Source organism: Haplochromis burtoni, unplaced genomic scaffold, assembly GCF_018398535.1.
Source record: "Haplochromis burtoni strain Fernald_Lab_line unplaced genomic scaffold, NCSU_Asbu1 Contig_79, whole genome shotgun sequence".
NCBI lineage: Eukaryota > Metazoa > Chordata > Actinopteri > Cichliformes > Cichlidae > Haplochromis > Haplochromis burtoni.
In genome coordinates this window covers 448,633-470,988 of record NW_024582440.1, presented here as the reverse complement: position 1 = coordinate 470,988, position 22,356 = coordinate 448,633, and the positions used below count along the sequence as shown (strand labels likewise).

The window sequence follows — 22,356 nt, the reverse complement described above, 5'->3', positions numbered from 1 at the left end:
TTTATCTGCGGGTGTATAAGAACGTACTTTTGTGTGTTTATTTGAGTGGACCCTAAGTGACTTGAGAATTTCAAAGAATGTAATAAAATACTTTACTCATTAGAGTCACAACATACAGATACAAGAACAATATCCTTGTAATATCTGAGATTTAGCTTACCTTAAAGCCAGTCTGGCTCCATCCTGTCAGCACCTTTAAAGTTTACTAATTAGCATGTGCCCACTGCTTTTTGGGAATCCCCTAAAAAAAACCTATGTGATATGGACAAACTGTCATAATTTGTAGACAAAGAGATGTGGGGGTGATTGATTTGGTTATGGGTTTTTTGTTTGTTTTTTTGGCTATTTATTTGCTATTTTTTGGAAAGATAGTTGAGCTAGGTTAATTTAAGACTCTGGGCTGTAGCTGTAGTTGTGGGAGTGATATTGCTGATATCCCCAAAACAATGATCATTAGTATTATAGTCTATGATTTGGTATAATATAACAGAGCCAGCTGAAAGTCACAGAAAACACAGCACCTGTACACTGTTGGTATAAAATGTGAAAACCCTGCAATAAATGCAGTGAAGCTTAAAATGTTCAATCTACGTTGATACTGAAAGGAGCTGATTCAGCTGAGGGGAGATTTTCTGAGGCTGGTTGTGCTAGTTTTTGTTGAATTGCAACATGCAGTGTTGTAAGATGTTTCTGTTTCTCTGCCCATCCCAAGTCTAAATTATTATAAAGTTAGAAAATTACAAAACTCACAACTAGGCCAAGGCCCAAGCACTATTCAAGGAAGTGAATGATAATCATTTCAACTGCACCATCTGCACCAAAATCTAACTTCATAGTTATTAAGTCACAGAGAAACTAAACAGAAATAAAAACACACCTCTGTATTTGTCATGTATACACACACCGGCCACTTCATTACGTACATCTTGCCATTATATTGGGATGGATCCTCTTTTGCTTTTAGAACTGCTTTAAATCTTCTTGGCAAAGACTAATCTACGTTTTGGAAACTTTCCTCAGAGATTTTGCTCCAAATTTCTGGTCTCATCCATGATGAGAATCTCTCATTCCACCACATCCCAATCGCGCTCTATTGGAATGAAATCTGGTGACTGTGGATGTAAGTTGAATGCAGTGAACGCCATGTTTAAGAAACCAGTTTGAGATTAACTAAGCTTTATCACATGGTGCGTCATTCTGGTGGAAGCAGCCATGCACACTGTGGTCATGAAGGGAGGACTATGGTCAGCAACAACACTGAGGTAGGCTGTGGTGTTTGTGATCGTCATATAGTGCTAAGGAGCCCAAAGTGTGCCATGAAAAAATGTGCTACACCATTTCACCACCAGCAGCTTAAAACCTTTCATGCAAGGCATAATGAATTCATGCTCTCATGATATTTAACCTTAGCAGGAGAAATTGAGACCAGACAATGTTTTTCTAGTTTTCTATTTCCAGTTTTGGTGAGACCATGTGAACTGTAGCCTTATTAAATCACCTTTCATTCCCCAGTTTGAACCTCAGCAGGTTGTCTTGAACATGTCTGCATGCTTCAATGCACTGGCTCACTCCCAAGTGATTGGCTAATGTATTTGTAGTAAAGAGCAGCTAAACAGGTGTTCCCAATAAAGTGGCTAGTGAGTGTATATGTGCTCACAACTTCACACGTGTAAGTGTCCGTTTATTAGCGTTGGTGGAATGGACATCTGCAGTTCCTTAGAAGTGTTTGCTGCAGTTTGGCAGAAGGTGGTGATGGTACCAAGGATGGTGTAATTATGGCATAATGTCACATCAAGGCTGGAAATGTGTTAAATGTTCAGAGGCAAGCAGCATCTGCTCTGGTTCCATCTGAAAACAGCATGAGACTGTTAATAATAACATCAGTAAAGCTCAGTTAAAAAAAAATCTCTTCAAATAAACCTCCCTTGAGATCTTGTGCTCCAATAAATATTATTTTATGTGTTCCAAATAAACCGTCGGTGAACTCAAGCAAATGCTTCTGGATAAAAAAAGGAGGCATTATCATGTCTGTGTGTGTCTCCATCTACTTCTCAGCATGCATTTTATTTCAGTATTCATCTGATCATTTCTGCCTTTTATAGTCCACCCATCTATGACCCCAAACAAGCACTGACAAGAAAAATGACATCTTATCGTCTCTTCAGCGGAGTGCAGTGCAGCAAAATCACGAGAAGACCTGCGAAAGGTAAAACAGGGGGCACATGTTTCTTTGCGACTGTTTTTCCCAGATGGTCATGTGGAGGGAGCTGTGTGATCGGAGATCTAATAAACCGGTGGATATGCTGCATCGCCATTCCTGGGAGGGAGTTGTTGCCAGAGCAACCACACCACAAGCACTGCAGGTTAATGGTGGGAAATTATGATTTGCTGGTTGCAACCTGCGCACGCACTGACTGCTGAATCAACTTTGAGCTCTCAGTGGGGGTAGCACGATGTGAGCAGTAGCGGGTTTTATACATCACAAAGGACGTAGAAAAAGTTCCAGATGGATTCTGCAAATTGGCAAATATAAGAAAAAAAAAACATTATACATTTGTACCTAGACGCCCTGCAACTATACGGAATAATTCAAAATGTAAATCTAGACTAGAACATCATCTGAGATTCAGAGGATGCAGCTGTTTCCTCGTCAGCCTGCTTGCTTTTCTCTTTTTCTGCTCTCTTTCCTGCGCATCCAAAATAAATTATGCAAAATTAGTCATTATTGCTGACATGTTCTATTTGATTTTAGACTAAAATATGACCTATAATTGAATTCATTCATTTTATGTTTACTTCTGCAGGAAAACTGACTGCTAGCCTACAGAAGTGAAAGAAAATAAGGTTAATTTCTTAGTTAATGCTGCCTAATTCTCGAGATCAGGGTGGTAAAAAAAAAAAAAAAATCTCCTGATGCACTTTCTTACCTTTAGTTTACTGACATCAGGATGTTGACATATACAATATTATATTGTATCCTGTGCAGAACAGGAGTTAGTCTGTTGGATTTCCATCAACAAAGTGAAATGCATAAACCTTTTTTTTGTTGATGGATGTAACTCAAAAAGGGCTCCACTACAATGTGAGGGGGTCTGAGGAGAATGTTCAGAACCCTCTGATTTAAAGGGTTAGGGGGTGACAAATCGAAATGGTGAATGGACTGGTCCTTTCTCCTCAAAAAAGATTCAAGATTCCAACAACAAAACAAAAAGAATAACCTAAAATGCCTACTATGTGGATATCACAAGAAGGACGCCATCATATTAACTTCCACTACCATTGAGGTTTTCTTTGGGGTCTGCTCAGTATTAAATGAATGTATGTATCTGAAGAGTCATCTGTTTCCTGGGGTCAACAGTTCATAATCCTTTTAACTGTTCTTTCTATCGTCTTTCTATCAACAGTCCATCATAACCATGTGAAATGGTTGAACACTGCAGTATTTCATCAGTGGTACGCAAATCCAAACTTGGTCTACTAATGTGGAATGGAGAATCTATAAAAGCTTTGATAAAAACCAATAAAATGGCAAAAGTGTCTTTGTGCTGACAATGTATATACATATATCTGCAATTATCTCCTTAATTCTTTTGTAGAAGAGCAAACCCTGCACGTGACATCCTTGCACACATTCTTGCACACATTGATGATAACATCTGTTCTCCGTAGCTGTAGTTTGGATGAAGTACCTGACAGGCAGTGCCCAGACTTGCAGCTCAAACAGAAAGTGATGAAACAGTGTCATTTTCACGGCTCCCGCAAGAAAAGGAGGGAGGAGGAGGAGGCGGCGGCGGAGGAGCAAGAATGAATCCAAAGAAGTGACAGTTGTGTAGGAAATATGTATCTTTCTTAAATTCCCAAAATGGACTCCTGTGTTTGCGTGAAGAGTTTGCGTATTACTTGCCTTATGCCTAAATCTGTTTCCACGTCAGTGTGGGGACTCGCCTTCTGTATGTGGATAAAAGAAAATCCCTATGACGTAAACAGTTTAATTTAATGCTGAAGATCTGGTCAAAGGGTTCTGGTAATGTTCAAGTTGAGTGATTCTTAAACTTCAGAAGCTCCACAAGCCACAAAGTTCACACCCAGCAGCCAAAAAATCATTAACAATTCAATTATAATAAAAAATTACATTATCATTATATCACTGAACCTAGCTTCTCTTCATGTTTTTCTCCAGGTCATCCATGCCTGCAGCGACTCTATGTTCCACCAGTTAGTCTTGAGAAACCATTGGGTAAGGTCCAGTGTGTAAAGATGGTAAAAGTCCAGGAATTCAATGTTAGTCATTAAACTTCCGAGACTGTGCGTGTGTATGTGTGCGCGCGCATGCACATGGAAGAGAGAGCTAGGGAAATGGGGGAAGAAGTGGGGTGACTAGATCCACTTTAAAGTCCATTTCAATTCATAATTATTATGAATTATTAACTCCGAGCTCGTGGCAGACAAAAGATTTTCTACCAAACACGTTCACACATTTTTTTCACTGGTGATAACTACTTTTCAGTAAGGTTTACCCGAAGAGTGAAAATACGCACAATGTTTAAGCGCTCAACAATAACACTAATAATCTAAAAAGAAAACATCTAAATAGTCTCAGTGTAGTCACATGTCATTGTTTCCTCAGCCTGAGGTTCAATCACAACATAATCCGCGCATCGCAGTTTACGGCCGGTAGGGTGGGATTTTCGTTCCCATGGTTGTGATGACAGAACAGATGGTGAGGCTGCTTGTTTGGGCACCAGAGTCGGTGTCAGAGGCTTTTCTGTCCAGCTGACCTGCACAGGGCAGCTGCTCTCTGGAAGCTGCGCGCTGCTGCTTTTCACTGCTGAAGTATCGCCTGTCGCCGTGTTTCAAACACCAGTTGGAGTAGAAGGGGAGCGAAAAGCCGGGGTACGGGGTGCTTTGCTACAAAATCTCTTCGTTCGGGTTCACATCTGTATTCGAAAACATAGTTTGCGTCGCTCAGTCATCTTCCTGGAGTGGCGGATGCTGCATGGGTCACATACAGTAGCCTGCAGCATTCTTTGGTACGGAGGATTCGGCGCTTCGTAGGTGAGAGCAAAACGCCTGTTTATTTTATGCATGTGCTGATGTTTTTCGGTGCATGCCCATAGAACAGCTCGGGCGATTTTCTTAATTTCTGACTTGTATGACGGCATTAATATTTTAATCCGTTTCAGAACGATACAGATGAAGTCATCATTTTGCAGTTCTTAAAAAGATTTGAGAGCTGCACTGTTCAACAAAGATCCAATGTGACAATAATGGATTCTCGTTAAGAGACAAGACTGATTTGATTGCCCGAACAAACGGAAATATAGATTATTCAATAATAGTAATAATAATAATAATAATAATAATAATAATAATAATAATAATAATATTAAGGTTTATCGATGTTTGGACATTATCATTCTGCGGTGTGTGCTCAGTCAGTCTTATCAATAAAATGCTTTTTTTGCTGTGATTTTTCGAGGAGATTGCGCTCTGCAGTCAGTCTCTACAGGGCATATCTTCATTATGAGCCGTTCCAAGTCTAGACAATCATCAATGTGTGGCGATAGGACGCAGGAAAACAAAGAAAACATGAACCAAACCTGGTGTTAAAAATGGCTTTAAGTGAAATTATTTCTGTTTTAATTGTTATAGTTTTCTCCATAAAAGATCTAAATACATCTCTACATGGATGTTGTTAAACGCGCAGTATTGCAGACTCTCCACTGTAGTTGGTTGAACTAACAATGTAGTGTAACATTTACACATACTTTCCCGGTGCAGTGCAGAGTGCACTGGGGCAGCTGAGTAGTATTTTTTCTCTGGCAGGCACAGACCCACACACCACACACACACACACACACACACACACACACACACACACACACAAAATAACATAGATATCTATATATATATAAATATATAATATATATATTATATATATATATATATATATATATATATATATATATATATATATATATATATATATATATATATAATATGTGATAGCATAAAAATTATAAAAAGGCTATGGAAATAAGGGTGAGGAAATGAATCCTTAGGAAGTGTCTGAAATTATGACAAGGAGAGGAAAGGAGACAGACAACCCTGTGTTTCTACTAAAAAGAAAGGGGGGGGGGGGGGTGCTTTGTCAAGTTGACTCTGTTGTTTCAACTGCTGCATTACAGAGCACCTGTTACTGAGATCACTAATGCGGCACCAAGGGTTGAGGATCATAACAGTTTATTACAAACGTCTGGTTGAGTTTTGTCATCTTGTTTACACAGACAAAAAGATTGTGCATGATTTGCACACTGCCAATCTTCCAGCAAATGCAAGCACACAACTTTGTGTAGTCGCCCAACGAGCCAGTGATATGAAAGCTGTGGACCCACCCCACCCGAATCTTAGCATCAACAATGCACAGTGACGTATCTCCTCAGCTGGTAACAGGGAGTGTGAGAAAATACCGACACAAAGACACGACTTGGTGTGTCTGTGCGCCATTGTGCGCCATAGGGCTACTGCTGCAGCATGTTCTGGAGCTGCAGTTCCCACAGTGGTGGAGGGGAGTTGCGGGTGTCAACAGCTTGACCTTATTCCTTTGAGAGTGTGATGTGAATTCAAACATGGGAACGCAATGAGCCATTAAAGGTCTTGTCGTTTTGTTGTGACTGAATGAGTGTTTTTATTTTATTTCATTATCAGTATATGTTTTTTCACACTCTAAATAGTACTTTAAAAAGCCTTTTTAAAATAAAATATGATGCTCGGTCAATTTAAAGATTAAGTATGTCATTAAAAACAAACTAAAACACTGAAAATGTAGGTAAAAATAAGAAATAGTAAATGAACTAAGTTTGTGAAGACTTATTGTCCATTCGATGCAAACCACATTCATTCACAACATTTTTAATGTACACATGCAGTCTTCACTGTCCCTTCCCACATGTAAACTCACACATAATAAAGAAGCACATTTCCTAAAATTCCACTCAAAAGAATTAATATTGGCACGATTTCTTTGCTCTGTGCAGTAGGTCAATTTAAACAGAGAAAGTTAATTTCCCTTGACCTCTGAGTCTTTCCAAATAGGGATTCCCCAGAGATTAGAGACCTTGGCATGTCACTATGATTAATCGATACTCCAATGACAACATATTGGCTTTTCACACACGCTGCAACTTTAAGGAGAGCTGAGGTGGAGAGGGAGAGTGTGGACAAAAAAAAGGGACAGAAAAAAAAATAAAGCCAAAGAAGAAAAATTGTGTCAAGATCCATCTCTGTTCCACAGGGAAATAAGCCTCCTGTATGGATTTGCGGTAAATGGAAATACAGAGACAATTTGCTGCTCTGCGACTTTTAACCTTCAGTGGATTCTGAAGAAATCATGCAGCGTACTTTTCCGTGATTCCATACATACTATTCGATTTTGTCATTGCTCCTTGAGTCCTGTGGCGTTTTCAGCTCCTCCTGTAGTCTTCGAGCTCTCCACCTTCTCTCTCTTTGCGCTCTGTCTTTTTCCTGACTGGTTGGACATGCATCCCTCTCAGCTACACCTCTGCAATCAGCAGCTGCACCAAAGCCCTCTGTGATGTGAAGTGAGACACTTGCATACTAATGGAGCAGAAACAGGATGTCTCTCAGGCAGGCCAGCACAGTGAGGACATGAAGAAAACATCAGGCGGCATTGCTTAGGTTTCAGTGCCACATTACAGCTCTGGATTGATGCTGTTTGTCATGGCAAACTCGAAGCATTAGTAAATGAATAAGTGTCTTATTATAATATAGCGTATGGTGATGCATATGCAAAGTATAGTTTTATTTATTGGTTCCTCTGCGAGGGCAGTGTTTTCCTTGCACATATGGTTGGCTGTTTAATCATACCAGTGGGTTTCTATTGCACCAGCCCAAGTTTTTACTGGCATATTTCATTCGCTGCCTGATGGCACTAATAGCTGTCTTCTCATATCTTTGGTTATGGAACAAATGCCGGTGGCATAGCCGTTGCCATGGTGATGGCATGTCTGTGAGCCTGTTGTGTGGCTGCTGATACAGAAACACTGCTCACATTTTGCACCCAGTGAAACGGGCCCCAGAAACAGATGGGTGAAAGAATTGCCTCCTGTGAAAAATGATGTGGTGCGCTATCAAGTGAGGTCCCTCCTGGCTGTGCCAGGGGCATATGGTGAAATATAATATTAGCGGCAATTCTTAGAAGGGCGTAAAATCAAATGAACTGAAATTACTCATAAAACAACACAAGTGTCATGATTTTTATTCAATCAAAGTGTTTTCAAATCACCTCTTTAATGTCTGTGATTGAAAACAACGACTGCCAGGTGCACCCATAAAGACTTGCACGCCGCAGATCTAAAGAGAAATGATCCTGCATCTGATTGCAGGTCTGTTTTCCTTCAGGGGCTCTCATTATCTCGCCACTTGTATTGTCCAAAGAAAATGTCTTATAAATAGATTTATGGAGCCTTAACATAGAACAGACAAACTTTGTTATGTGCCGCAATTACATCCTGCTGTCATGCTTCGGACCCTCAGGGCCAATGAACCTCTGAAGGTTCAGCTGAACCAAGTGCAGACCAATTGTAGATTCCGTGCAGCAATTGTAGATGGTTGTTGACGCATTTTATATATATAATGTGAACTTGGATTAAAACCTCATAACTACTGGGTGTGCTGTGAGAGTAAATCCCTCAGCTTGAGCCTTCAGTTTAGACAGTCAGCTGGATAATGCCGAGCTACTGAAGGATTTTTCTTCCTCCTTCTAGTGTTCTGAGTATGCATGCATGTAAAAATCAGCAAGTCAAATAAGAATAGGCAAGGACGGGTATGTGTCGGGGGATGTGTTGCGATGGGACGAAAAATGTATTTTGTGTGAAAGTGTAGATCCAAATATAAGAAGAAATATGTTTCATACAATATCTGTGCTCTCTGCTGCCACAGCCGAGTGATTAGCAATAGATTTTCAGCATAAAGGTGCTCGTACCCAAGAGGTGCAGCCCTGCTGTGGCAGTGAGTGTATTATATTATATCTCAAACCGAATCTCTGCTGCATCCCTGAGAGCAGTGAAAACAAAAGTTCATAAAGTTGTCCACCACCCACCCTCTTGTTGATATGATCTGGTAGGACTTTACAAGTCCTCTGTTGCAGTTTAAATTGTGAGACTGAAGTGTGTTGCCAACTACAGAATATATAGTTATCATGAGGAAGTTGTATGTGGAGCTTCTCAGTTACAGAAGCAGTCTATAAGACTGCACAGAACACACAAGCTGTGTAGAAAACTGTAAGAATGTGCATCAAAGGCCATAACACTCTGACACAATGTATGCAAAAAAAGCGATGCACATGGATTAAAGTTATCCTTCAAACACGTTAGTAAGAGTAGCAGTGAGCAGGGGGTCAGAGCAGCAGGCTGCATGGCTTAGCACTGGACCAGCAAAGGCTCGATGTTATGAACAGGTGGGAAGCCATTCCAATCACTTCAGCAGAACTGGTCCGTGGCCAACAATACGTGTGTGTGTGGGTTGAGCGGAGAGAGTGTACGTGTAAATTTGTGTACTGCAATCATTATGAAGCAAACTACCAGTGAAAAAGAGCATATGTGCCCAACAAAACTTCCCAGGGTCAATAAGGTCAACACGTACACACAGCAAGACATAGGTGGGGACCGGATGCTGACTCCCACAGTGTTGCCAGGCTGCCAGAAACCTAGTGGCAGGTGTCTGAGTTTTATGGCCTCAGCATGAAAACAAACATCACTCCTCCTGTCTTCTCCAATTTAATACCCGAGCAACGCAACACATGGAGCAAGAGAGAGAGGACAGATAAATGTGTTATCGAGGAGATTTCTACATATATTTATAGGCAAGTAATTAAAATGAAGAACATATGACTGGATTATTTAAATGATGGATGATTAAAAGCAGAAGGAGAAGCCACATGTTCAGAGTTTTCTAATCAGGATCTATGAATAGTAGGCACACGTTCCTGCTGCCACACTTTAGTCACACTGAGAGAATCATTAGATCGGATAGTGTGTGACCAGGTCACTGCAGAGATCAGCCACCTGATCCAAGGTAGCATATGAATTCTTTTGAGAAACTGGGGTGAGCGCTGAAGCTTTAATGCTTAAACTTTCTGTGGTATATTTCCTCTATTTGACTGAATTTGCCTTTTTTTTGTATGTGCAGTTCCTCTCCTCTGCTGCATTTCAATTTCTAGAAACAACTTATTTCTCGACATGGCACAGGCTTTTATTCTGTATCTGTCAAGCAGTTTTTACATTATGGTGTATGCGATGTTAAGGGAAAAACAGCGAGAATCTGTCAACACATCGCAAAGCGTGAACAGACACCATATGAAAGGTGAGGGAAAACAATCTGTATCTATTTTATGTTAATATCTGAGGAACCTGCTACTTACGATCTGAAATAAATGTTACCCATCTCGCACACACACACACACACACGCACACGCATGCACAAACTCAACCTCAGTATGTGAGGATCAAAACAAGCATTAGTGTTAGTCACACTGGAAGCTGAAACTGCAGTTGTTTGTTTTAGTGAAAGAAAGCCAAGAGCCTCTTTTGCTTTCCCATTTCTCTGTTTTCTATTATAGGAATAAATGGAGATTTCCTTTCAGTTGTTTAGGATGCGTACCGACACATAGACACAAACACAACCTCACATACAGACGAGATACAGTGTCTGCATGTGCAAAACTAGCTAAACGAAGAATGTTATTTTTCTAGTTTGTAACAGTATAGAGGAATTCTTTTTATTTGTTCAAAGAAAATGACAGCAGTTCCTCATTCTCAACACTCATATTGCTTGTCTGTGCCGGTCATTCTTAGTAATATTTGTCAGACTGGGTGACATCAGACTGTAGAACAAAAGCAAAAAAGCATAAAATCTTAAAAATGCGCTGGTGGCTCAGGATGACAGTCAGCTCATCTTAATCTCAACAAACCTGGACGTGCACAGTTATACAGCGGGCCCACAGCTCAAACTTTTTTTGTGACTGCCTACCATGGGTCTTTATCATAAGCAGTGAGTGATTAACAGTGAAGAGCACTCACTCCCAGTATATTAAGCCTGTTGTGTAATGGGCTCACAGCCAGAGTTGCCGGCTGCTCCCACCCTGCTCGCTCGTTGAAGAGGATAACTGAAACTAAGCTGGTATGCAGATAATCTAACCAAACCAGAGAGAGAGCGAGAGAAAACATTTTCATAATCTCCAAGGAGACAGATACATCAAGGAGGCACAGGCAAAAACAAACCTATCATCCTACGTGCTGAAAAGTGTAGTGCTCAGTCTAAAAATGTTGCCTCTTTCTCCCTGTTAGTTAACCTGCTTGGGTAAAATGGCAGTTTTAGTGAAGGAGGAGCAAGATTTTAAATACGTTGCAATGCCTTGTGATTTCATTGCTGTAACACTAAAGCTTTACATGTAAATAAAGAGTGCCTCGCTCAAGAGCAAATTTCAAGCAGTCCTTTGGGATGACTTGTTTCAGCTGAAGTTCATTTCAAGATCTCAAATTAATTAAACACACTTCTGCTTATTATCAGTTATGTCTGGATGTGTAAGCTACAATTTAAAATGATGATAAATTCCTATGTGACTCAAGGGGAACCACATGAATTTGACAGATTCTTTCTGCCCTGTTAGACACATCATTTTAAATATCCCTAAACATCTGTGAGGTGCTGCTATGGAAATGTGACGTGTCTCATTTTTTTTCATCATCTTGAAATTAATAATGAACTCATTACCTTCTCACTTCACTCTGTTATGCCATTTTTCAATTTTTACCCCCAGTTACTTATATCCCTTAACAGCTGCTTTACTCTTTTTCTTTTTCAGGTCAAAACCTCAAGTTGAAGTTTGGATCTAATGCCTGTCCTGCCTGTCTTTTGCAAACTCCGTCCTCTTGGTTAGAAATCACCATTCTCAACCTACAGCAGCTAGCTACAAAGGAGACTAATGCTTATTAACCGTACCCTTATATCCTCCTCCCAAACGCTGCCTCTCATTTAAGCCTTTTGTGAGCAGGGAGAGGAGACAACATGGCGCTCAGCTGTCAGCCTTGGCCTCCTCTAATCTGGTTGTGCATAGGATTGCTTCTTTGCTTTCTGTCACCGGCACACGGCAAAGATTGCCCTCATTTGTGTGTTTGCGAGATCCGCCCTTGGTTCACCCCTCAGTCAACCTACAAGGAGGCAACTACAGTGGATTGCAATGATTTAAGGCTAACACACATCCCTACCAACCTGTCAGTGGATACCCAAGTGTTACTGCTCCAAAGCAACGCCATCTCTCGTACCAGCGGAGAGCTGGAGGTACTGTTTAACTTGACGGAGCTAGATTTATCCCAAAACAACTTTAGCACTGTGGAAGCTGTCGGCCTCACAAGCATGAACCACCTGACCACCCTGCATCTAGAGGAGAACCAGATCACGCAGCTGCCAGACCACTGCCTGCAAAACCTCTCCAACCTTCAGGAGCTCTACATCAACCACAACCAGATAAGCTCCATCTCCCCTCGAGCATTTGCAGGACTGCACAGTCTGCTGCGCCTCCACCTTAACTCCAACAGGCTCCATGTCATAGATAGCCGCTGGTTTGAAGAAACACCCAATCTTGAGATTCTCATGATTGGGGAGAATCCAGTTATTGGCCTCCTAGACATGAACTTCAAGCCCCTAGTAAGGCTGAGAAGTCTGGTTCTGGCTGGAATGGATCTCACTGATGTTCCACCCGATGCATTTGTAGGTTTAGATAATTTGGAGAGCATTTCTTTCTATGACAACAAATTGGTCAGTATCCCCCAACTGGCCCTTCAGAAAGTTCCCAATCTCAAGTTCTTGGATTTAAACAAGAATCCAGTCCAGAAAATTCAAGAAGGAGACTTCAGAAACATGCTACGTCTGAAGGAGCTGGGCATCAACAACATGATGGAGTTAGTCTCTATTGACCGTTATGCTATGGACAACCTCCCAGAACTGACTAAACTAGAGGCAACCAACAACCCGAAGCTGTCTTATATCCACAGGTTTGCATTCAGGGATATGCCATCCCTTGAGAGTCTGATGCTTAATAATAATGCTCTTACTGCCCTTTACAAGCAAACTGTGGATGTGTTGCCAAATCTGCGGGAGATCAGTCTCCACAGCAACCCATTGCGGTGTGATTGTGTCATACAGTGGATGAGTTCCAACAGGACCACGGTGCGCTTCATGGAGCCCTTGACTATGCTGTGCACCTCCCCACCAGAATTTAGAGGTCAACGAGTCAGAGAGTTCAGGCTGCTGGAGTCAACGGAGCAGTGTCTTCCCCTTATATCCCATGAAACCTTTCCCAGCCACTTGAATCTAGAGCTGGGCATGAGCGTGAGCCTGGACTGCCGGGCAATGGCTGAACCAAATCCAGATATATACTGGGTGACTCCTCTTGGAAACAAAATCACAATGGACACTGTGTCAGAGCGCTATCACTTGAGCAGCGAGGGCACCCTGCGGCTTTCTCACGTGCAGGTGCAAGATTCTGGTCGTTACACCTGCGTGGCCCAGAACACTGAAGGGGCCGACACACGGGTCGCCACCATCCGCATAAATGGAACCCTGCTCGACAGCGCTCAGGTGATGAAGATTTATGTCAAGCAGACCGAGTCACACTCCATCTTGGTGTCCTGGAAAGTCAACTCTAATGTCATGTCCTCGAACCTGAAGTGGGCTTCGGCCACCATGAAGATTGACAATCCACACATCACCTACACAGCCCGTGTCCCTGTAGATGTCCACGAGTACAACCTCACGCACCTTCAACCTGCCACCGAGTACGAGGTATGCCTCACTGTCTCCAACATCCACCTGCAGACACACAAGTCTTGCGTTAATGTGACAACACGTAGCGCTACCTTTGCCCTGGACCTGACAGACCAGCACCCAAGCGCAGCTGTGCTAGCTGTCATGTCAACCATGTTGCTCTTCCTCAGTCTGGCCACTGTGGGCATCTACATGGCCCGAAGATGGAAGAGGAAAAATTACCACCACTCCTTGAAGAAATACATGCTGAAGACATCCTCCATTCCACTTAACGAGCTCTACCCTCCACTCATTAACTTATGGGAGGCTGACGGTGAGAAGGACAAAGATGGGAGCACAGAGGGAAAACCCTCTCCTGTTGACACCACACGCAGTTATTACATGTGGTGAGGATTCACTGAGGATTTATTGTCTCCAGCAGCACAACGACACACTTTTGCCATTTTGGGGCAAAAGTTGACTAAAGTTTCAATTTTTTTGTATTCTCAGCTTTGCTAATAAGAGGCAGAGTGATCAAGTGCAGGATTTTTATTAGTATAGCGTATCGCCTTTGTTTGATTCTTTCTAACGTTCTGGACTTTCCAAGATGGCAGCTGTAGTTAGCCTCCAGGTTGTCTTAGTTGCTCTGCTCTGTTTCTGTGGTACATTTTTGACTCACTTATTTTTGGGAAGCTTCTACAGCAGCAGGGTCGATGAACTTCTTCCAGCATTACTAGAAATGTTTCTTTCTCGGTTTTGTAAAACAGTTAATCTGTTGCGCACTGATAGATAAAGGAGTTTGTACAAACTTCGAAGCTGACAATGGGGTTTAGACTTGTTAAACTGTCTACTGAATGTTAGCAATTGTGCAGTAATGTTGTATCAACTATATCTTTGAACTTTCTAATTTACAGCGCAAGATATTAGGATTTTAGGTTGCAGATAAATGTGATGTTAAATGCTAGAAATGCAAATGTTTGATAAGTACTTTTTGACTTCTTTTTCCTTAAGGTGCACTAGAAGCCTTTTGACTTTTTGTTCATTCTTTTATTTGGCTAGACATTTGTTGGCTGCTTAGTTTATTATTTTCACATGCAACATGTATACTAAACACGTTAAAATAAATAACATTTTGATTCTTTTACAGAACTTTGGGAGTTTTCTGTGACTCTATGGCATTAGAATTGCATCTGTTCGCTTTAGATAAACAGTGTTAGTGGTTGATGACACATGCTGTATTTAGGCTCTGAATCTCATGTCTTAATAAATGGTACTGTAAGCTCTCAGTTCCACAGATAGACGTGAATGTGTGCTGCCCTCTGGTGGATGCTACATATTAAAACTAATCATGTTTAATATGGCTTTTTATCAAAGCTTTTACTTTCAGTACATAACTAATACAACATACAAAAAAGAGGAAATACTGCTTTATTACAACAACTTTATAATGGAAATGTATGAAACAGTGATTTTGAGCAAAAAAAGTACAAGTTTCTATAATGATTTTACAGCAAAGTCATTTTCTGTACATTAAGATTTACCTTCAGCACAATCAGCTTTTAGCTGATAATGGCAACAATAAAAAAAACCCACACTAATCTGTTCCAGTGAAAGGTACAGTAACTTGAATTATTAATATTTTTCCCACCAGTGCTCAAAGGTGGCCAGAGAAAGCTTTTCCATTCATTTCTTATGAAAACATCTGAAAAACTATAAAAAGTGAGAATACTGTGAACGTATATCATAGTAGAGAAGATTTACTGTCCATCATATTCAGATGTTTGGCAATGAGATCACAGATCACAGGTTGCATGTCCTTCCTGCATAGTCAACAACGGGTTTAGGCAGCAGCTTCAGTAAAAGTGTGTTTAAGACAAGCAGGTGAGATTATCGTTTCTCCTGAGAAACACAGCGGAAACCAAGATTAGAAGCTGAGCTGTCCGGTGTATTTTGGCTTCTTGCTGCACAGCGATACCTGTAACAGTAAGACTGAAAAAGGGGGGGAACGGGGGGGAAATGTACTGTGAATGAACTGAATAATGTCAGTAACAGACACTGATTTGTGATATTTTACTGTTTGATAGTCAAGACTACTGATATTAATCTTGTAGACAGCCTGCTTATGCACAGTCTCCAATCACTGACCTCTCGGGTCCCTCACATGTGTAACTATAATGTGAAACAAGAAGAAAACTGTGGCCAGTCAACATGTGACAAGGCAGTCACTAGCATCAAAAGCCCCATGAACCAGAAAGGAAAGAATGAATACATCTATCCCTTTGTTATCCCACAGGTGGAGAGTAACAGAGAGCAGGGAGCTACCCTACTTCCTCTTAGAAATGCTAATATGAGTTGTCTGGATTCAGTGTTTCCAACAATAACATGTTTCTCCAACAGCCAGAACCGTTTTACTTTCACTGATCAATCCCACAAAATCCCAGTGAGTGAGGCCCTTGGTATATTTAACAAATAAATAATTAACCACGTTTTAAATTTCAGATTTAAAAAACTGGATGTTTAACATAATTTTTTTCATACCCTGTGGCACATGTATGACCCTCCCTTCTTCACTTTATCTTTGCCTGAGGGAGGCCCCATCTGAAAGAGAGCAATGGTAGATAATAATTACAGAAAAAGAAAAAATCAACACCCACGACAATTACAAAAGCCTGAATGTAATCTGCCATTACTGGGTTGCGTTGCGGGTCCGTGGTGTGATGCACAGTCCACCAGTCTGCTGTCCATTCCCATGCATTCCCCACCATGTCGTACAGACCAAAAGCATTGGGAGGAAAGGACATCACCTGTAGGGTATAAGGGCACTACTGTCACTTTACTGCAATGTTTTTAAAAATACATTATTGTTAATATTATCATTTCTAATTTCTAAATTCTACACTAATTCTAAAAGTAGTCTAATCTATCTATCTAAAGGCTATTGAAGAACTATTGTGCATGAATATTTGTGTCTTTCAATGGTACACACAGTATATTATGGTAATTAGAACACGCTAATGCTACAGTATTATTTGGCCTGTTAGTGCTGCTGACAAACTGATATCCTTAATCACAGTGAGAAAATAAAATGAATAAATACATAAATAATAAAAACTATATCAACTTTTGTGAACATAAATTACACATGAAATACCAATGATATGATACTATTATGAGGCGCTATAGGTTTTAAATGCATAAAACGGGTCATTTTAGCCCCTTGCCAAGTAGTTTCTAGAAAACATGATGACACTATAATATCTGATATAGATAAGAATCTTTAAACTTATTTTGGTTGCTTAACTCCTCCCAGTATAGAAGGAGTTTGTAGACAAAGGAACAAACACAGAGATTTTCTTTTATAGTAAGATACTGTTCATTGTTGTTAAAATAACTTGCAAAAAAGATGACTGCGGAAAATTGTTTATTTACACATGCACAGATTTTTAAGTTACGTAAACAAAAAAAAGTGTCAAGTTAGTGAAGCTGAGGGTTGACTTTACAGGTTTGATGGGTTCAGTGACATTCTTGGAAAAAAGACTGGGCATTTACATGGTAGATGGAAACTGAAAAGCTTTGTTATCTTAATGCAGAAAGCAGAATGTTGAAACACAAATCAAACCTCTAAACCCGCTGGACAACTAAAGGGATTTCTTAACTGAGCTCAAGTTCCCCTATTACTTCAACATCAGTGACAGCCTTTTACCCTAACAAGGTGACATAATGCAGATTAGAATATCATTTTACATCAACACCGTATACTCTTAAAGATTTTACACAGAAATCGGATATTCAGGATTCATACTAGAATTGGAATATGAAGTTGCCTCTGTTAAGAAAGATTGGATTTATGTTGTCTTTTTGTAATCTATGTAATCTCTCAAGGCTGCAAGCTTCTTTTGTGACTTCATCGAGCTTTGGAATGTGTAACTATGTCTAGTATTTTCCTGGGCCAAACTTTTTCTGACTAAACCTGAAATATGAGATCCCTCAACACACCCATAATTATGGCATTTCTTCATTCTTGCTTGTGTCTCTTACCGGTGAAGTTTTGATATACCCATCTTCTCCAGAGTTGTGTGTGGGGAAGTCTCCCTGCCAGAGGTTAGCAAAGTGTTGTCCTTTGGGGTTCAACTTGTTTCCCCATGGATAAAGTCTAAATGTAGGCGTGGTATACCAGGAAAGTAATCTGAGACATATTTCATGTAGGAAATGCACATCTCCAAACATCTTTCACAGAAAAGTTCCTTTTGCATTTGTGCTTATAAATCTTCTGCTCACTTTGGTCATACATTGTTATTATTCCCATTTTTGAATGCACATTTCAGACTAGAGGTTTGTTAGTATTTCCCCCTCTTATAAACTGTGTGTTAAGCAACTGTAACAAAGCAGTTTCCCTACATGGATCAATAATGTGTTTTCTGATTATGATGCATCATCATCATCAGTTAACATCTTACCTGTCTTTCAGGCCACCCCTGCAGGCATACTCCCACTCTGCTTCTGTAGGGAGTCTCTTGTTAGCCCAGGAGCAGTAGGCAACAGCATCTATCCACGAGACATGCAAAACAGGATGATGGAGCCTAAAAAACACAGATTTAAAGTAATTTACTGAGCTCTTATCAGCTTTTCATAAATAAAAGAAGAGTGAAGGTTTGATGCTTGATAGGTGTTTTATATAAATGTGGAGCGTATTATTGAAAACATTACGAAGTTTTTAGTAAAAGAGAGTTTTTCTACCTGTCTGTGATGTTGGAGTCTGGGCCCTCAGGGTGCCTCCAGGAGGCTCCTTTGACTGGAAGCCACCAAGGGGCAGCGGCCACCTAACAACAAATGGTAGTAACGGTTGTTACTGACCGCATTATGCTTTTCACACTTTCTTTTCTGTTTTTCTCTTGCAAAGCCCACTGATGTGCTACCCCATCAAACAACAGGCCATTTTCAACACTCTTAAACAGTTGTAGTATAAATCATCACGTCCAGCTAAAGACAAAAACGTGCTCTCTGAAGGTGCTGGGTTAAAACTAAAATGTAATTATTTAAATGAATAAAACATACTGTGCTGCATTTATAAAATGCAATCCCTGTCAAAGGCTGCCTTATTTATTTTAATATTATTTGACTGGAGCAGCTTACAGTTCCCAAGAACAACATTTGTCATGATGCTAATATTGATGCTGTGCTGCTAATTTTTAATATATCTAAAATGTTTAATGTAAATATGTGAGATATATTATATTAAAGTGGTCATTTATACATTTATGACTTTATTTTAGGTTCAGATAGCTATAGAGAAACATGCATGTGCACAATAATTGTTGTAAAGACCCACCTTTTAGCACATCCCAGCCCACCCACTCATTTCACCAGATGCACCTTGTTTAGTTCTCTCACCTTTGATTGGGTGTGGTGCTTGTCCTTAATTGCACTCACCTGTCACACATTATATAAGGACTGCATTCACTTTTGGCTCACTCTTTTATAATAAAATATGTGTAACTTTAATAACAGCATCACACTTTTAGAATAAAGAACTTTGTTGCCAAAATCCAACAAATGTATAACTTTCAAACTGGGACTCTTTGGGAAATAATTAGCAGTAATTAGTGAAGTTATTGTGCCATATGGGTAAATGTGTGGAAGCCTCTAGGTTTGAGGGTCATACAGAAGACTTCTATAGGTAAACCTGTCAAGCTGTAGGTATGTAATGAACACACAGTGAAAACTAGAAACATCAGGAAGCATCAAACAACAATCTCTTGGAAATGTTCTGTCCAAAACCACAAAAACTATCTTTAGCACGCTCCAAAGTTCATCGACTCATGTTGCTGCTGAAGTGTGGTAAAAGTCTTCAGTCCTGTGTGCATAAAAATAAAAAATAAAAATATTGGAAGCTGCCAATGCCTCCACCTCCTAGTAAATACACCTAAAACATCAACTTAAAATTTCTACATTACTTCTTTATCAAGTTACTGCATTTACAGACTTGTGTATTCACACCACCTGCCTGCCCACCTAGCAGGGTGACGACAGTACCCCCATCAACCTTTTACAGCTGACAGGTAAAAACTGTTTAAGGTGACTTTCTGTGAAGGAGGTGCTTTGAGGCTTCTTCCTATTTGGCATGATATTTTTATTTTTTATTTTTGCAAAGCACACGACTGTAGGTGAAACTGTCACATGCCGAAGAACTGGATTATCAAGCCTCTGGGCGTTTGATAAACAAATTAGCCACATTTCGTCATGCAGCAAGCTAACATTAGGGTTTTCCATCTGTTGTGGGGACCCTGACATCAAAAATAAAGCCGATCCACTGTGTCCTCAGATTCAGAGCATGCATAAAGACTCCTGTGTTTCCTCTTTTGCTGCCAAAAACAGAAAATTTGGCGTGCTTTTCTTGTGACTGGGACATTTTAGAGTGAGAGAAGTGGCTCAAAAAAGGGTGGACTGCTCATACCTTTGTTTGAGGGCATATAAAATAGCCACAAGGTGGGCATGATGAAAATGTGATATAGAGAACTCAAAGGAGAAAAGCATGGGGTTCAAATGAGACCTTTGACCTAGCTCAGCATCAGTGTTGTTTGTGGGAGAGAAAAACTCCCTTTGGGAACTTTAGCTACATGTACTTATATGAACAAAAAAGCTTTTTACACATAAACATTTACAGACATCTAAACACAGCATGAAAGCCTGTGAGGTTACATTTATTACAACACTTTATATTTACTGTTGTCTACTAAACATAGTGTGTGAACTTGGACCTCTAGTCCTGCAAGCTACCGATATCTATGTGTAAGCAATAAATAGTTTGTTAGATCGTTGCATAAGTGCAAACTAATGTAGAGCGCATCTTTGACTGTGTGCTCGTTTTGTGCAGTGAAATCGAAAGCATGACATGTAGCCTGCACATGTCTTCCTTCAAAGCTACAACTGATGTAGCAGGTAAAAAGTGAGCTGCACAGGTAAGTCGCCTGCTCAGTGGTACACTTACTGCTTGAGTGACTTGGCTTTTCACTGGCTCACTCAAAAGTCCCTCAAAAACAAACGAGTCTCCAAATTTCTCTGCCTAAAAATCAGAAAAGACACAGATTTTATGGGCAAAAAACAACACCAGGATAATGAAAACCACTCACAAAAAAATATGGTTTAATTTTTAAATATTTTTTAAAACCTCAGTCACATATCCTGTCGCAAGGACGAAGCTCTGAAACTGTTGGTTAGTGACTTCATGGATGTCTATGTTGAAGGAGTCCACATACACCACTCTCTGGGGGCCCTCACCGTCTGGGGGGATGCCTGGGTTGTCTGTTCCCATCAGGAACTCCCCTCCAGAAATCTGCACCATCTGCACGGAAAAAGTACAATTTTTATTTACATATGCAAACAAACTGTGCTAGAAACTGGAATGTAGATTCAGGATTAATAACTCTTATGAGCTACAAGATCATAACAACCAATAAAGAACACAATAAAACAATGAAGATCTATAATATATCTAGTAAAAATCTAAGTTATTAGCCACCTATAAATAATAGAAATACTAGTAGAAATAAAAAATATATGACACCAGAGTGCCACAAATGTGCAGTATTAAGAGGGTAACTTACAGGAAACAAAGGCTAGGCTGTCAAACTCCCTGCTTCTGCATTCAAGTCATATTTACAGCACATGGTGTTATGGTTTATTTAAACACACAACTAAAATTAGCACATATGTGGACACAATTTTGCAACCCTTGGTTTTGGTGTTAATCGACAGATCTGTGTTGCAGCTGATTGGCTACAAGGCCTTGCTTATGCATGGGAACCTCAGGAGGCCTAATAGTTCCAAGAACGATTAGATTCGACTTTGGTAACAACTTTATGACATTTTGCACGCATAACCTAATCTCCACACTCTCACAAAATAGCGGTGGGGTTTTTTTTCTGTAACAGGAGTCGCAACATACCGGACTTTGTGTTTCCCGCTCATTGTCCTGCACCTGATTCGTCCTGTCATTTGCGTCTTTGGAGTATTTGAGATCAGGATCTGTGGAAGCTGCTTTACCCTCATCCTCGTCCAAGGGATCCACAGTTGGAGCGTCTCTAGTCAGCTTATCACAACCGCAGCCCGCCGCTCTTTCCGGGCCTGGAGGTTCTGCGCTACATGAACTCTGAAGACACAACACTTTGCTCACACATCCAAATATGAACAATAAGGTGAAATAACGCAACATTTTGATGGTTTGTTTCCAAGGCATAGCTCAGGGTCCATGCATGATGTTGACACTGTTGCTTCCGTAAAGTCACGTGGTCAGTCAGCTGGCTACAGTGTAACAAAACGTAACCCTTTCCTTCCCGAAGTGAACGTTTGCTGTGGACTAAACTCTGTTAATCCACAAAAACACTGCAAATTCTGATCACGGCTCGCAAATACAGCTACATCCGGGGGTGTATGATGATATTAATACAATCGCTTATCTGAAATACACTTCAATGACTTATTCGCCCAAAATCACACAGATTTTTGACCTTTCTGTTTTGTTTTGTTTTTTTT

The 22,356-nt window shown here is 40.4% G+C and overlaps 2 protein-coding genes across 3 annotated transcripts; one reads left to right on the top strand and one right to left on the bottom strand.

Annotated features, from left to right (window-relative positions):
- The first annotated feature begins 4,642 nt into the window (after positions 1-4,642).
- On the top strand, positions 4,643-15,151 carry LOC102289887 (leucine-rich repeat neuronal protein 1). Of its 2 annotated transcripts, none has more exons than XM_005924871.3 (2): positions 4,643-5,055; positions 11,885-15,151. In XM_005924871.3, exon 2 carries the CDS (start codon positions 12,088-12,090, stop codon positions 14,233-14,235), a length of 2,148 nt encoding a protein of 715 aa, XP_005924933.1. In that variant the 5' UTR covers positions 4,643-5,055; positions 11,885-12,087; the 3' UTR covers positions 14,236-15,151. The 2 variants fall into 2 exon arrangements, with proteins under 2 accessions (XP_005924933.1, XP_042078027.1); XM_042222093.1 differs by lacking the exon at positions 4,643-5,055 and adding an exon at positions 9,954-10,383.
- Positions 15,152-15,258: 107 nt separating this feature from the next.
- Positions 15,259-22,252, bottom strand: sumf1 (sulfatase modifying factor 1). Its single transcript, XM_005924878.3, has 9 exons — positions 21,770-22,252; positions 20,993-21,166; positions 20,813-20,887; positions 18,562-18,644; positions 18,282-18,404; positions 17,863-17,977; positions 16,515-16,628; positions 16,363-16,422; positions 15,259-15,813 (listed from the first exon to the last, which is right to left on the bottom strand). The coding sequence occupies exons 1-9, from the start codon at positions 22,058-22,060 to the stop codon at positions 15,712-15,714; spliced, it is 1,137 nt and encodes a 378-aa protein (XP_005924940.1). The 5' UTR covers positions 22,061-22,252; the 3' UTR covers positions 15,259-15,711.
- Between the last annotated feature and the right edge of the window lie 104 nt (positions 22,253-22,356).